Raw genomic sequence first — 16,954 nt, 5'->3', positions numbered from 1 at the left:
CAATCAACCTTTGGTCCAGCAGATTTATCATCGCCATGTTAACGTAATTTATATGCTTAGATATCATAAAGATTTCTGTTTTGGCTAAAAACTCACCAATTTATGTTTTTGGAGCTTTTTGTGAAACGTCCTAAGATGCTACAAGATACTGCCAAAGCAAAGCCAACAACCACAAAAATCATCCATATATAAATGGCATGCAGTCACCCAATAATCCTCCTTGCAGCCGGTAACGCACAAGTGGGGACAGCAAAATCCCAACCTCGCCCGTGAAACCGATGAACTCTTTCAATGCCAGACATTTTCCAAAAGGAGAATATTTTGAGCAATTTGGAGCATTTTCACTGATCTATCAAGGCTCACAGAACATTGTGTTTTATGATGACGTAAACACAGAAACTACCAAATGAAACATTAGACTTTCTTCGTTCATTCAAAATGTGCTTCTACCTTATGGCATTTGTTCAGTAATGGGAGAACATGGGTTGGTTTCACCCAAATCACCCATGTTGGACCGAAGAATACGGAAAACAAGCTTTATGTGAAAAGATATATTTGATGGCAAGAGAGATTTTATGCTGAATATTTTTGCTTTAGTGATGCCTGAAAAATTCGAACAGTTGTTTAGTTCTTTTGGCAAAATGACAGAATAATGAATTAAAGAAAAAAATAATATGCGAATAATTTGTGAAGTTCATGAAATATAAAATTCTTACACGTCATTTAGTTGTAGTAGTATTTAGTAGTGTGCGTGTGTGTGTGTGTGTGAGTACATGCATACATTACTTCATCTCTACTACTTCTAAATTTGAATAATTCTGCCATCTATTCTCTCTCGTGTGACACTCTTTATTGTAGATTTAACGTGAAAAACACTTTGATCAGCCACAAGGTGCTTATAAATTCATATTTCCGAAGATCCGCCATGTTCACGGGGTTCTGCATTCTATTGAGAAAAGTTGATCAATGTTTTTTTTAAGCTACATCTTAACAATCTCATCAAGTGCTTCATCTGCCCATTCCCATAAAAAAATCTAAATAAAAAATTAATCGACGGTGCTCAACGAGTTAATAACCATTGTTGTGTCTTGTTTGAAATGAAGCGATCAATGTGACATGGTTTGAAGCAGATAAACAAACGGAGTAGAGCAGAGCTGGTACTATCAAGTGGATAACTGAAAGCACAGTAATGTCAAGCAGGATGCATTAAATGCTATTTTAACTTCAGAGTATGTGGCTGGTTGGTTCTGCTAGTTGGTTGAAAATGGGACACGGGCCACATGTGGCCCAAGGGTAGGCGTTTGGACACCACTGACTTAAGTGAAGCCCTTTCTGCCCTTTTGTGATGGACAGAGTGGCACACAAATGGCCTTGGGGGCGCATCGGCCAACGTCTTGACAATAGTCTCAGTGTGTGTGAGTGACACTGAGTGGCTTGGGGCACACAAAGAGGGCGTTATACTGGCGAGACAAAACACACACACACACACACACACACGTAAACATGAGTGTGCACGGTTAAGGACAGTGCACTCTTTCTCTCTCACTGCACAATTTCTCATTCGCTCTCTCCCTGACGCAGAGCGACTCAATCATTCTCACACTCTGACTCCTTTGACGCAGAGGAAGAATGGAACACGAGTGCACCCTCACTCGTTCTTTCCATATGTGTGTGTGTGCGTGTGTGTGTATGTGTGTAGTCTGCATAATTAATATGGCTTTCAATTTCTTTGAGCTATGAAATATGCTTTTGGTATGCACACAGACTTCTTGCATGCGCGTGTGTGTGCATTGATGTGTGTTGATGTGTATGGTGGTTCGCGTGCACGTGCCATTCGATACACCAGAGACAGATAGCGCACAGCCGGGCCATCGAACGGCGGAAGAAGAAGGGAAAGAGGCGAGTTAATGAGAAGGCAGGGGAGGATTCAGCCCAATCCCATCAATAACCTTACATCACATTTTGCTACTTTGGCTCCAGTTTCGCAATTGCCTTTGAAAATTACAGTTGGGCATTAAGAAATTACGTCTTCTGTCGCATTCGACGCTGAGCCGAGACTTTCGCTGAGGAGTTGGACTGATTAATATGCGACTTCTGGCATTGGAAGATAATGTTTAAAAATACAAATTATTCCACGTTCTCTGTAGTGCGATAGTTATGCTAGGGCAGAATGTATTATATGTTCCATATCGTACCTACAGGTGAACACTAAAAACTAATGACCTATTCTTATTATTCACTCTTGCCTTACAATATCCTGCAAAAATGTTCTCTTTTGCCAGCAGTATGAATTCACAATACAAGTGAATAAACATGGAGATATTATCGTCATTGGGTGTTGAGACCAAAATCAAATGGATTCTTCCTGGCACAATCCTCAACCTTTGCTCAAAGTTTTATGAGAATCAGCTCTATAGTTTTGCATAATTATGCTAACGAATGCTAGCAAAATGAAATGAAATTGGCACTCAGTGTGTGGCTCTCTGCCAAGGCCGAATTTGGATTAGCACCAAATTGTCATCTTTGTAGATACCCAGATCCAGACTAGTTTATCTGTCAACCTAAAAATTTAGATCTGCATATTTTGTGCATGAGAAATGTTAATTGATTTTTGAATAAAGAGAGGGAAAAAAACATTCAACAAATTACTTTCATGAGGGAGGCAAGTAAACAAAGCAATGCTGGTTATTTTGTTGTTTTGACGATGGTAAAAATAAACTTTTCAGAATTTGAAATTCATAATTTATAGCTGGATGGTGCAATTTTTACTAGAAATGTAAAAAAAATTGAAACAAAAAAACTGTATGTCCATTAAATTTCATCTCATTTTGTGGAGCAGATTTGTTGAATTAAAATAACAAACAAACAAAAAAAAAAAACAAGAGCAGTGACCACATAAACTATTTTAGGAGGTTAGTAAATTATAATCTGACAATCATTTTCCTAGTTAATTAATTGGTTCATAAACTGTTTCTAGCACCCTCAGTGGTTGCCTGTTATTCAACAATAAACTTTGTACCAATTTAGCTAAGCATCAATAAAATTGTCAAAAGTACTTAAACCAAATCAAATATTTTTTTCTTAAACACCAAACTACCGTGATAAACAAAATCATCTGCACAAATAATATTTCTATGTAAAATAACGCAGTTTTATTTTCCAATGTGGTTTCATGTGTCTTCTCATATTACGGGGCTAGCTAGCGCGATGTTAGCAGTTGATGTTTGCTGATTGAGTTTTGATGTCAGTTGTTGTTTTAACTTTCTGAAACATTCGAATATGTGTCGTAAATTTGTGTTGGACATATTATATGTTGAAGGAAGCTTTCTGACAGGCACATTTGTTCGATGAGGACTTGATTGGTAGCATGACTTTGTTAAGGTATGACCATGGTGACCACCCAAAAGTAGTTAAACTAGTAACGTTGCTACTCGTAATGCCGCCACTGCCCAAGCCTGGGAAAACAGTATGTCTGAAACAGCAACGGCCAGAAAACAAATCAGATTATTTACTTGTTATTTGTAATTTATACAGTGTCTGGCACAGCATTCAGTCAGTTGCCTGCTGCGCCTGCCCCACTAACACAGCATGACAACCACAACAGCAGGAGTTTATTGTGCAGCAAATACTGCTAATCAAAAATATGGACGATAATGATGACCCAAGTTTAACAAATATCACCGCCAGTTGCAAACAAATATATTTGGGTTAATGCATTAGTTAGAATAGAACCCCACTGACCGATGCACTGATTTGGTTAGGTGAGATCCTGTTGGTTCAGAGAAAATAATCTTTCAGCACAACAAAGGCAGATATTTTATCAGGATGAAAAATGGAGAAAGCATACATTGTTTACTTTTATTAGCCTTTCCAATCATTCGTTACGGGTCTTTGTGCTGCATCCTATTCATAATCTCACTTGTGGAGCTTTCAAATTGTGGAAGTGACTCACTCCGGGATATTGGAAATTGGAAATTGATTTTCTGTGCAAGACGCGAGCCTGTGAATGAAAATCATCGGGCTGCTGAATGTTGGCTGCATTTAGAGTAACAATTTAATTGGAACCCTATCCCTACCTCCAATCAGTCACAGCTGGCCCTGTTGCCACTGGAGACTTTTCATTCCAGATATTTATTTTCATTGAGCGTGCAGTAACACCATTCATAAGCATTATTTATAATATAAGGTGAAAGTTCCATGTTGAGGGTTTTTAATGGTTATGTTTTGGGTATACAATATACTGTCTCACAGTGATGACACTCTCACATTCCATCTTCATGTGATTGACACAAATAATGCTAAACTACAAATATCTCTACATACTTGGCCCATAGGCACCATCCATGTGGAGGGTCCGACAAACAAGGGCCACACTTGCCTGAGGGTCTCACACATGGCTTACATAAAGAAGGTTAGCCTTAGTCTTCCCAGGGTGAACTTTCCAAGCAAAACATTGCACAACATTCGTTGTGTCTGTCTAAAATAATTGCGTGAGCGGTCATTATGTTGTTGGCTACATAAAACATAGTGCTGCTGAGTGCAGGGGAGTGATTGCAGAAAGTTCCAAGGCTGCTCATAAAGCACCAAACATGTCGTTGTTTCTGTGAGGAATGAAGTAAAATGTTTCTCTGGATTATGTCAATTTTGAACTGTCCATGATACTGAGAAAACACATAGGGCCCTTTTTTGTGTAGACAGCGCACGGCACACTTGGCATAAGAACTAGCACATCTTCATTTTCGTGCAGGGGCAAATCTCATTTACCAAGTTATGGAATTTAGCAGACCGCGTTCCCCCTTGCTGGGCGTTCTGGCGCGCCTGATCATTTTGTGACGGAAAGTAGACTAGACTTCAGACCAAGTTAAACCAGGTCTAAGTTTTGCCGCAGCCGGTGTAATGTGATTTTGGTGGATTTGATTCAGACACAGGCAGACAGCAAACAGCATGCATCAAAATTCGAATCATTGAAGGAATCAGTTCATTGAATGCATTATTATTATTATTATTATTATTATTATTATTACTTAGTTATTACTTATTATTAACCATCATCGTTAATATATATGGAAAACAACTGACGTGTGCATGTTTTAGTGTGTGTGCATGTGTGTGATACGGTAGGAGACACACGGTTCAGGCTTGGAAGGCAGTCTCCATGTGCCCATTTTAAGTTGAAAACCTTTTTTTTCAGTTCCATCCAGTAAAAACGTACATTGAACTACTTCAGCAAGTATGTTCATGTGAATGTTCTTTTTACTGTAAATTGTAAATGTAAACATAGCTTTGGCCCTCGATAAATTTTGGAGAAAAAAGATGTTTATGCCTGCTGAGCTATTGAAACATGTAATACCAGTGTTAACCACAGGATGGCAGACATCACCTCACCAGTGCCTTTCAAACCAGAAGCTGTAATGTTCATCAGAGAAGAAGAGTGTGACATGGACACGACCACACGGTCTCAAAAGTGCAAAGACAACAGCGATTTTTTTTGTTTTAGCAGTTTGTTTGAAGTGTATGAGGAGTTTGTAAATATACAATCCTCCAAAAACAAATCTATTCAACACTTATGGTGGCTTAATCGGACGAGCGGCTGTTGTGATGGACTCGCCTTACCGAAATGAGTTTGTGCATTTAATGTTGGCTTGGCGTACAGTAGTATAGTATTATAACACATTAAAAAAAAAAAATCATGTTTTGCGTGCTGGGATGAAATAATATTTAAGTTCATTTCAATAGGAAAAAATTATTTTCTTGTTTTCGAAGTAAATTGAATTGGTCTCAGAATGAATCCAGGTATCACTTTACATTCTTTTTCTCTGTAGTAAGAATGATTCATAATTCCCAGTGATAATGAGAAAGCGACATTGTTTCCTGAAACTCGGTGAGTATTCAGATGAACACGGAAATAATAGCAACCCCGTTTGATATTCAATTAGCAGTGTGTACTCCATGATTTCAAATAAGGCGTTTGATCACTCTTGAAAGAGCTTTATAGTTGTAATTTCCTGAAAGTGTGACCATGTAAAGCTGTTCCCGTAGACTTGTCTAAGATTCACAAAAAGATGTGGAGGTGAAATATGTGATTCAACATTTTTTGACAGAAGGCTGCCCTACTACGGCTTCGCTGGATTTAAAAGCAACGTCGTCAGCAGCGGCCAGCATTAAAAACGCTCTCACAAATCACATTCTAATCAAAGTCGGCTCTTTTTAACAGCCATGAAAGCTTTCATGTTAACACGGCATCACAGCCGCTTCTTTATGCAGGCTTTCAAAAAGGGACTGACCGGTGAGAGAGAGAGAGACAGAAAGAGAGATAGAAAGAGAGGGGGTGCGCGTGCGTGTGTGTGTGTGTGTGAGGCAATATCAGTGTCAACACTCTATCCTCGCTTCTAATCTTACTGTGTGTGATACCGTGTGTTACATTCATGCATCTAAGTGTTTGTGTGTCTGTGCCCATACATCAGGTATAGCATTTCCGTTTGTCAAGCATTCTTTCATCCCCACGATTAAAGGTTGCTGTTTCATCCACATGGAAACCTCTCTGGAGCCCTAATTTGGCTGCTACATTTGCATGACTTTGATTAAAACATGTTTGTGTTATAACCTCACATCTGATATTCAATAAGACTGCTGTGTTTTTTTTGTTTTTGTTTTTGTTTTGGTTGGTTTCATTTCCCCCTTTTTACCTTAAGGGCTGTGAATGGCTATCTACATAATATCTGTGTGTATTTGCAAAACAAGAGAACAGAGACTTTTAAATAATGCACGGGTGATTTGCACCGGTGCAGTGTTGACCCATTAAGTACAGACTTTGCTGTAATGCTTTGAAATTGGTCTGGTGAACTAGGGCCAAGCGCTTGTTAAAATTCTCAGAAATTTTTCCATTTTCATAAGAGACTAACAGGTTGACTGGAAGTAAAATATAGAATCGCAATGGTACACTTTCGTAGAGTACTTTTTACTCTAAAAAGACGTTCAGTGTAAAATTCTCAGTCCCAGATTTGAGTAATAAAATAAACGGCATTTCTCAAAACGGCTGACTGAACTTCCTTCAGACGCGCAGTAATGCCAGAATAAATACATATTAAGTAAACTCCAAAAGCTCATGTATGATAGTAAATGCTGGGAAAAAAAGTTGAAAAAAATGGCCATTCTTGCTTTGCTTTTGAATTGTCATTTTATTTTATTTTGCTTGAAAAAAAATAATTTTAGTTTTAGTTTTTCCTTTAGTTTTTATTAACCCTAATAACCTTGCCAAGCATAAAATTATTATGTTTTGCATTTTCCCCCAAAAAAGGTGTATGTATAAAGAGAAAATCATGTAACGAGAAGAATATGACCTGAAAGTTGTGCAATTGACATGGCCACTTCCACTCATAAATACCTGCTTCCGTAGACAAAGAAAGGCATGGGTCAATAACGCTATCTGGAACATCATTGCAGGCCGAGGCCTGCCCACTCACATTTATGTAACCTCCACACTGCAGGTAGAAAGCTTTTCATTCCTTCTTCATTCAACGTGGCCTTACTTTCTGACTTAAGCCACCCCTGTCCCCCCTCCTCACTAACCTTAGACCCACTTACTGATATCTTTTTCATTCCATCGCTGGATTGTTTAGCAGCTTATAGCTTCATCTGCCCCAACTCCACATTGCACTGACGAATTATGTTTTTGTCCAAGTCATCTTATTTCATCTCTTAATCTAACTAAACCGAGCATCACTCATCTTCCTCAGTTTGTGAGTCTTTCCCACTCATTTTCTATATGCCCCCCCCCCCTCACACACCCGCACTGCACTTCTATCTCCATTTTGATCTTGCGATTTATCTATCTTCCACTAACAATTCTAAAACAGATGGCTACATTTAGCCCGCGGCTACAACATTGACTTTGGACTAGAGCTCTACCACAGCCAGTCTTTCACGCTCACACAAGATCTAATAAGCCGATACCCGGTGAGAAATGTGCTCTGATTTGCCTGTAGCAAAAATTAATAGAAAGATACAGCATCTTACTCATATTCCCACTTAAGGCCTGCTCCTTTGTTCCTTCATCTCATCAGAGAAATTAAAGCAGTGTGGCCGACTTAAACAACTGCCTAAAAACAGAAGGGGGGCGTGGGTGGATTGTTAGAAGCCATTTGTTATATTTAAAGACGCCATTAAGCTGTATTAAAAAAAAAAATCTTCGATGTCATTAAAAAAAAACAAACAGGTTTTTAAAAGATGGCTCCAGATATCCAGATGGAGAGCAATGAAGAGAAATGAACAGACTCTGAGGGAACTCAGAGATCAATCAAAAGGAAGACAGACGGTGGATGGAGTGTTTTTGTGTGTATGTGGCGAAGGGAGGGTGCTTGTGTGGGAGAGCATGGGGGGGGTGGTATTGGAAAGAGCACCCTTTTACTGGCCGATTTACAGAGCATTTGGGTTCAGAAGCAGAGAGTGCAGGTGTACAGTTTATAGAACAGCCAGTCATTCATAATAGACGGCTTGAAAAGTAGACTTGTTTTCTTCGCCGTTTTCAAAAATAGTCGCTTTATGTACTGAAGGTCCCGGAGTGCAAATGCACTGCACGATTCAACCCTCAAGCTATTTTTAGGTTTTGCATAACTATTTCCATCACCTTTTTGCATGTACTGTCCGACTGAGTGCACCATTTGCTCTTCTTTGTTCCTTTCTGCAAGTTGATTAAACTCTAAGCTCTGGAATGGGCATCAAGGAGGTATAGAGTGAGATATTGCTAACAAGGTGTAAGTTCACCTACCATGTATAAATAAATGGTAGATCTGTATATGTAAGCTGTCCATCATCTCTGTTTTGAGCACTTTAAAATTTGAAGGTCAGTCCTGCAAATCCCACTATTTAAAACTCGTGGGATTATAATCAATAACAAATTGCATGCATATACCGGACTAAAATCATAATTGTCATTATTGGTGTCCATGACTGAATTACAGAAGTTCTGAAGTTGGATCCTGTAAAATATGATTTAAAAACGCACCACAGTACATGAGCACCCAATTGGAGTTATGACCAAATCATTTGGCCTCAACCGTATTATTGTGATAAATCACCATGACTGGCTTGCCGTAAATGTGATCGCAAGTCCGTCCAGTCACCTTTGTTGTTCTGTGCCTGTTCTTTTCCCAGCAGCTCATTCTTTTGGGGAATATGTTATTTTTTTCTAATCTTTCTGTCAGAAAAATAACAAATGAGTGAGAATCAACTTAACTAGCTGTGGGAATGATTCTTTCCAGCAACTCAAAGTTGATCATCGAAAGACAATAATGAAAATCACCCGGCTCACAAAAATCCCACTCGATCTGATCCAACATTCTGGCAGGGTCAGCAAACGTCCACAACCTCACATGAGTCTCATTTACTTTGACTTGACATCATCTGACACCACGCTATTTAACTTGCTTTCAACTGGTTTCGTTCAATTCAAAATCTCTTTCTCTCAAACCAACACTTAATGCACTAAAGAGACATTTGCGTGGGAGGAGAATGCCAGTCTCAGGCCGGCTAAACTATTTTGATTCCCGGTCCGCTGCGAGGGAGGTTGTCTTTTGTTTAGAGATATTGGGCAATGTTGTTCAACCCCCCAGACAGCCATTAAGCTAATGCTGTAAGGCACACAAGCTGAATGCAGAGATACATACTAAAGCATTAGCGCCTTGAAGAAAGCAAATACAAGGCAGCATCTCCGTGTGGTGCTTGCTATGTAGATCTGTTTGTGTACTCCACTGCACAAGAGTGTGTGTGTGAGCGTGTGTTTCCATCCAGAGGGAATGGAAGGAGAAACTGATGTAAGAGCTGGAAAACTTTTTATCCTGACTTGTGTGTCATCACATTCTTATCAGAGCTTTTGTGGTGGAGGGGGGGAGTATGTGCATAAGGAATGGATGTGTGTAATTATGCACCATTATGTACTCATAAGAGCGTGTTGGACTGGGCTGTTCTCTTTGTGTCTGTGTGTGTGTCGCAATCACACATCTAACGGAGTCTGCGGTGCGTATCCCATGCCTCAGCTTGTCTGTGAGTGAGAATGACATTCCCGCATTCTTGCCATTTTCTCAGAGAACTTGAAACAAAGGCCAAGGAGAGGAGTCGCTACCGCAGTGACATTATCAGCATGTGTGTTTTATCTGCTGTGCTCAACAGACTAGACAGACATTCAACTTGCAATTCCAAAACATTCCAGCCCAGGGTGACCTTGATGCACGAGAGAAGGAAAAAAAAAAAAGACCACTTCTCGCTCTTTCAGACACCCGCAAGCCTTCCAATGTTCTTTTTTTTTTTTTTTTTTGCTTTTTGTCTCGCCGAAACAACTCGCCAGTGGTGACTGAATGTCATCTATAGCAAGTACTTACCACTGACTTTCATTCTGCGAAGCCTATAAAGTAGCCTTAACCCTTACCTAAATACCTCAATAAAACCTTTTGAGGTCTAATCCTCATATCCCGTGGAGGACATGTGGATTTACATGATGATGATGTGCGTGAGAAGCAGCACAGCAGCAGCAGCAGCACTCCATCCATTTCTAAAGTGGATGCGGAGAGCTGTGGCAACCAACGTCTGCTGTTGCACAAATTCAGATTATAATGGACAATGTAGTGTTGGGAATTAATTACTAAATTAGGGAATGGGAGCGTTGTGGGAAGGGTTTAGAGAAAAACCCTTTTTCTTGATGGTGTAAAAATATCTGGAAATAGATTGTATTTACTGTTGTCCTTTTTATCCAGAAGACATTTACAAAAAATTAGGTCAATTTTAATATTTCTTATTTTTATCTGTACTGCCATTCATTATAGTGTCTGGAAATGTGGCTATGGCAACAAAGCAATTGATACATACGGTATCTATATCATCGTTTTTTTGGTGTGAATTTGAGCAAGCAACTGTGCGGCACTCTGTGAGTGACCTCTGACCTCACAAATGATCTTCTGGACAAACATTCCCAAATTTTAGAAGGTCTAAACCAACTGCAATCCTCTAGTCTTACTTCCTGTAGGTGCGATGACCAATTGTGTCCATATTCTTTATCAGCAGCTACATGCGCCTCACTTTGTCAGCCACTATCAAAAAATTGAGTTTAAAAAGTCAGCGAAGAAAGACGACGCCATCTGCTCAACGCAGAAGGCCACCACACCCTTAGTCTGGGACATCTCATTACTCGTGTAAAGCTCGTTTTTTTTCTTTTTATAACAATAAATCAAATTAGTCCACGCCATTTCTAAACTGACCTTAAGAGTGAACGTGGGATGAAGAATGCTGGAGTAAATCTTTTCTTAGAACAACAGAGCTGTGGAGGCATCTTTCAACCCAAAATATTCCCTTGTGTTCCCATATGAGTCAAGTGTAAATCAATATTCACAAGGCGCTGAACAAAAACAAGCATCTGGATCCATTTGAACCTCTCTTCAACCTTCTCTCCCAATCCTCTCCCACACTTGTGGCTCATGTTCCCACCCTGATGTGTGCTGACTGCACCAAGCCCGCAATCACCCTCTCCGCCTCTCACCCTTTGTCTCCAGGTCACTACATGCATTTTCGGTTGGGGCTCATTGGGTGACCTACGCTTTGCTTACCTTGTCCTACTTACCACTCGCTTGCTCTCAACTCTTCACCTTCCCACCTGACTCCACCCCCGCCCCAGCAAAGTGTACGGCCGAGTGCGTGCCCTGAACTCACCGTGACTTTAATGAATGTGTCAGTGTTTTGGTATCATCCTGACAGGGGGTTACGGGTCGGTTACGGCGGCTGTGTAAGAGCCAGAAAGAAGACAGGGACAGGAGCGGCTTGCGCGTTTCCCGCTTACATGGCTGACAGCGCCTTCACCCCTTCGACCTTAATGCGGGCGCCTGTGCGGATGTGCTCAAGTGACGTGCCGGTCCGGGTGTCAGTCCATGACAGACGCTCATCATATTTAATCCTGAGGGGATTTTGCAGAAATGAAAAGCTGCTTTTCAATTTTATAATCCTTTAGACCTAATCGCTTCACCCACATCCGTCCATACAGTCCAATTAGATGAACAAGACTGTCCGGATTATTCGCAGCAAACTCATCTCCGAAGTTTGTCCTTGGCCTGTCCAATCACAGAGAGGCCTGATGTGGTGAGAAGCTAGCAATGACCTTCTCCTGTTTTGTCATTTAAGGAACTCAAAACTGCACTGTCAACCCACCTGCAGTCTTGGCCTTGTTAGCGCGCCATTGATTACCCCTTAGATGTGCGTGTGTGTGCGCGTGAGTGTATGTTTGTCCCTGGTTCAATAATGCCTATGTGGCCCTCTGGATGGACACACTCTGAGTGAGAAAATGCTCACTACTGTAAAAGAAGTGGCAAAAACGCTGAGTCGATCAATTCGAGGTCAGCGCGGGCCGAGGGACGGCACAAAGGTAGCCTGCCCACGCATATGGCAGCTACAGCGGGGGAACAAAACAAGTGCCAAAGGTGAAAGTCGAACTGGAGGTAAAAAGGAAAAAAAAAAAAAAGTGCTGCGATAGAGTGAAACGCATTTATCAAGGTGAAGTGATATGAAGAGTAAGAAAAATAATATGTGAAAACGGCGTATGAATGAATGGACAAAGCTAAGAAATGATTGTGGACGTTAGCCAGGAAGAATGGTTGGCCCGTGTGTGTATGCGTGCGTGTGTTTGTGTGTGTGTGGTGCCAGTGGTTTGAGGGCAAAACGAGGCCACTTTGCCCATATTGACTGCAGTGCCATGTGACCGCTGTGATCATTAATGTGTCCTGATGCCACCGGGTATCCTGATGACCCACATCTCAGCAGTCCACTCTCGCTCTTTGGCTGCCACCCAAACCGGCCCCTCCACCCCTACCCCTCCCGCTCTCACCCCCCTCTCTCTCGGTCTCTCTGTCTCTCCCTCTCCATTTGCTCGGAAGCCATCATGCAATCTTCTACTTTTAATGGATATTTTTGGTACTGACTGAAAAATGTTGCAACAAGCATGAAAAAATACCGACTGAAAGAACATTAGCCATTTTTTCATGGCTCACCTATTTCCTCATTTGTTAAGTGGTCTTGAATTAATCAAATCATGTGCCAGTATCATGTGGCATTATCTTGACAACTTGCCAACCTTTTCAATGTAATTAGATACATGAGTTGTATAAAGATTAAAATAATTCTCAGGTTTTTTAATTTTATTTAGATATATAATTATTATCATAGCTGCAGTGTTATGGAACGATGATGTAAACTCCTTATGAGTGTGTCTAATATTTTGAGGCCCTTATTTTAGTAGCAAGATGAGACAGGCAATTGAAATTAAGTAATTTTTCTTTATAAAGGTAATTTTTAAAAAAGTTTTTTATATTATTTTGTCCTGTGCAACATACACTGTGTATTAATTTCCTTTATGTGGTCGCAATGCAGATAAAAAAAGTGTCTGATCTGATGATTGCTGCTGGGTTTGGTTGGGCTTTGGCCAGCATGTCATCATTTTATTCTGTTTGTTTATCAGCAAAAATCATTTTAGTGGTACTGCCCCCCCCAAAAAAAAACTGAATGTGAATATCCTGTGCCCTTGACCTTCATCCTCCAACTGCCATCAGTTCATCATTTAATAAACGTCTGTACCAGATGCAACAACATTTGCTCCAGGTAAGATATTACATTCAGAAGCACGGCAGGGACAGATGGACAACACAAGAACAAAGTGCCTCTGGCCTCTGCGATTTTGGAGGTATTTACCGAGCAAAAGCCGCTGATCGGACAGCTTTGCCATGTTTTTTTCTGATGCAATCCAGCCCCTCATCCAGGATGCCCAATCGTTTTTTTATCAGCCATTTTATACTCATTATTTGGAGCTCCCTCATGGGTCTCATAACGTGCTGACATCACTTGATGATTTTTCTTTTGTACTGACGCAATAAAATTGCTCCAAACTTTGTCCTCCCATCTCGTTGACTGCATCAAACTGCTTTGTAATGTCCTATAATTACCACCACTCCTACTACTCCCAATTCTGTCAACGGCTCAGCTGCCCTCATTCAGAACAGGCCGGCCACCTTTGAGCCCCTGAGTCTATCTCTCAATTGCATTCATGAGCACAAAGTCAGGCCCCCACCAACACAACCCTACGTGTGGAAACTGTTTGTGTTAACAAATTCAGACATGTACAAGAAACCACAGACTTCAGGACAAGGAATGGCTGGGTGTGAGATCTTCTGTCGGTGGACTCGGGATGGTGGATGGTGCACCCAAGGCTGCTGCAGAGGAGTTAATTACTCCGTACGATCAATAATTCATTATGCTGTCAGTTTGTGTGTCTGTGTGTCCCTCAAAGTGTGCTGGCATGTTTTGCGTGCACGTAAGCATCAAGACCAAAACTCTCCCAGTAAGCATTTTCTTACCCTGGGAAAGGCAGATTAAGAGGATTGACTCCGTAATGGATTAACCTCATAAGTGTGTGTGCATTATTTTGTACGCACTCCTTCACATGTGTGTGTTCAGCAGGATCAGCGGGTCCTGTGTATGAATTGATTAGCCTAAGAAGCTCCTCTGGTTTTCTTTTAATGACCACATCAGCACTTTTTCACCACAGGGAGGATAAATCTCGAGCCGTCAGTCACCCAAACAAGACGCTGGCCCTTTAAGAGGGTTGAGCTGTCACTCAAGCATCACTCAGAGCAGCACTCCCCTTGGACTTGTGAGACCATGCTGCGTCAGTGCATCTAAGATGATAGATGAGGCCTACGTGTGTGGGCGGAAGGTGGACTCCGCTGGTCTTGATGCAGTATTTATTTGTAAGCCGGACTTTGCATCATCTCGGGGCTGCTTTTACTCGCTTTGCATATGCATTGCTCAAGGAATGCACGTTTATTGAAAAGCCAAGAAAAAGAAACGATTGACAAGACAAAATGAAATATAGCATGCCCAATTAGCCTGTTGGAGGCAACTGTTCGCCCACTCCCTCTGCGGCCATCCACCCTCTGAACACCTCGGGGGGTTACCCACATATACAAACAGAAAGATGCACATTTACGTATACCGCCGTTCAGTGGGAGTTTGTCTTCATTGTCCGTTGTGTTAGATCCTGCTAATACATGCACATTTAGACAGCAGGGGCACCGACACCCTCACAGGCTGAGGGTGCTGAAACGTGTGTAGATGTGTGCGTGCACGCTTGCGCACACACTGGCAGCTATTCTGCGGAGATAAAACGGTCTTTAGATGTGAGCTGCGGGGTGTGCGGTACAGTATGTCAGCTGATGTGTAAATAAGAAGACATGAAGCCAGGGAGGAGACGACAGCGATCAGGCGGCACCAAGCGGACAAAGAGCACGACAGCCAGAGAGAAAGAAGTGGCTTAGTGTCAATATTCAACATGGTTTGGAATTTCAACAAAAAAGGGGAGCAGAGGCAAAGCAAATTCGTTTAAATGCGTGTTCTCAAAGTGTTCTACCTGTTTGTTGTACTTGTTCCCAGTTTGGCAGCCATACTCCGAGCACTGGTCGGATCCCAGGGACATGGCGTCTCCATTACCGCTGCCCCCGCTGCTGCTGCTGCTCGAGCCGGTGCTCCCCACGCAGCCGCCGCTGCCCACAAAGGTGTTGGAGGGTGGCAGCTCCTGGACCGCCTGATGCTTCTTCCCTTCAGCTGGCGGAGAGTGCGGTTGGAGATTGACGGCGGGGAGAGGCGAACTGGATTTGTAGTGCCTGGCCAGATCCGGGCTTGACTGGTGCCGCCTGCCACCGCCCATCCTTGGGCTGCCGGGGTCACCGTCCACGGCGCAGTAACGTGCTGCCAGGCGATCACTCGCACTACTAATATCCTCCTCGTCATCATCATTGGCGTGGCGGCGAAGCCCGTTCACAGTGACGATACCGCTGTAGAGTGACCTATCTGACTTGCCAGCTCCGGCGGCTGCGCCGCCACCGCTACCATTGCGCTTGTCTCGTCGAGGCTTGCGGCCTCGGTCGGATCCGCCGCCACGGCCGACCTGCGGTTGGGCCGCTGATGGACTGAAGAAATCTTCTTCCGGCTCCTTCTTACCAGCTTCGTAGCCATTCTTGCCTTGAGCGCCACACTGCCTTGCTGTGACAACGAGGAGGATGACCAGGATGACAGCCGCCGCTCCCGCCAGGACACCGATGGCGACGCTGAGGCGCTGTTTACCTAATGCACGCTCGCTGTCTGGGTCACCTGCAATGTCCAGCGAGAGTGGAGCCAGCAAGCTTCGGCTTACCTGGAATGAAAACAATAACAGCCCCAAAGTTACAAGGATAAAACAAAAAAAAACTAAACCAATAAATCCATGTCTACGGTGTTTATTCTATTCAGGGTCACAAGGTTCAGGAGTCTCGAAACTGAATAAGCGTGAGACCTGGGCTACAATCCGGACTAATTTTGAGGAAATCACCCCACGCTGATGCCTATGGCACATTTACATGGCAATTAAAAAAAAAAGCTATCTATGTAGTTAGTTGAGCTAATATTACATCTTACCACGATTACTGATCATACTTTGAGAAGTCGATCCATTCCAACCAAAAATGGACTCAGCTACCATTTGTGCATGCTGCCTAGTTGCTCCCAGTAAGAAATGACTCAAAAGCAAGCAAACCAGCTAGAAGGGAATGGGGAATTACCAAAATCCATATTGTGCATTTTATTTGTAATACAATAAAACCTCCAAAGCCGAATGTCCATAAATGTGACGAATGTTTACAAACCAAGCCAACTGTTTATGGACCGTGGGAGGAACGCATTGATCCACGGGAAGAACATGCAAACTCCACACAGAAAAAAATAAAATCCCACACACAAAACATTCTAGCTGTCCCCAACTGTGCTGCCAAGAGACAAATCACACATGAGATAAAAAAAAAAAAAAATTAATTGACAATGACGCAGTAGGTGTGAGTCACAGAGAAACATCAAACAGCATCTTCAGCTGAATTAAACCCATCACTGTGTTTTA

At 42.1% G+C, this 16,954-nt stretch overlaps 1 protein-coding gene across 1 annotated transcript in view; it reads right to left on the bottom strand.

The window, feature by feature from the left end:
• Positions 1 to 16,954, bottom strand: part of pcdh7a (protocadherin 7a) — a 49,641-nt gene that overhangs the window by 22,597 nt on the left and 10,090 nt on the right. Inside the window, exon 4 of the mRNA XM_088303439.1 lies at positions 15,437 to 16,219. Within this exon, the coding sequence (XP_088159565.1) occupies positions 15,437 to 16,219 (783 nt within the window). The remainder of the gene's footprint in view (positions 1 to 15,436; positions 16,220 to 16,954) is intronic.

Source organism: Idiotropiscis lumnitzeri, chromosome 8 (assembly GCF_059441095.1).
Source record: "Idiotropiscis lumnitzeri isolate Australia: NSW breed Sydney's pygmy pipehorse chromosome 8, RoL_Ilum_1.0, whole genome shotgun sequence".
Taxonomy (NCBI): domain Eukaryota; kingdom Metazoa; phylum Chordata; class Actinopteri; order Syngnathiformes; family Syngnathidae; genus Idiotropiscis; species Idiotropiscis lumnitzeri.
Note: the sequence above shows the minus strand (reverse complement) of the source record. Positions and strands in the feature narration are given on the sequence as shown.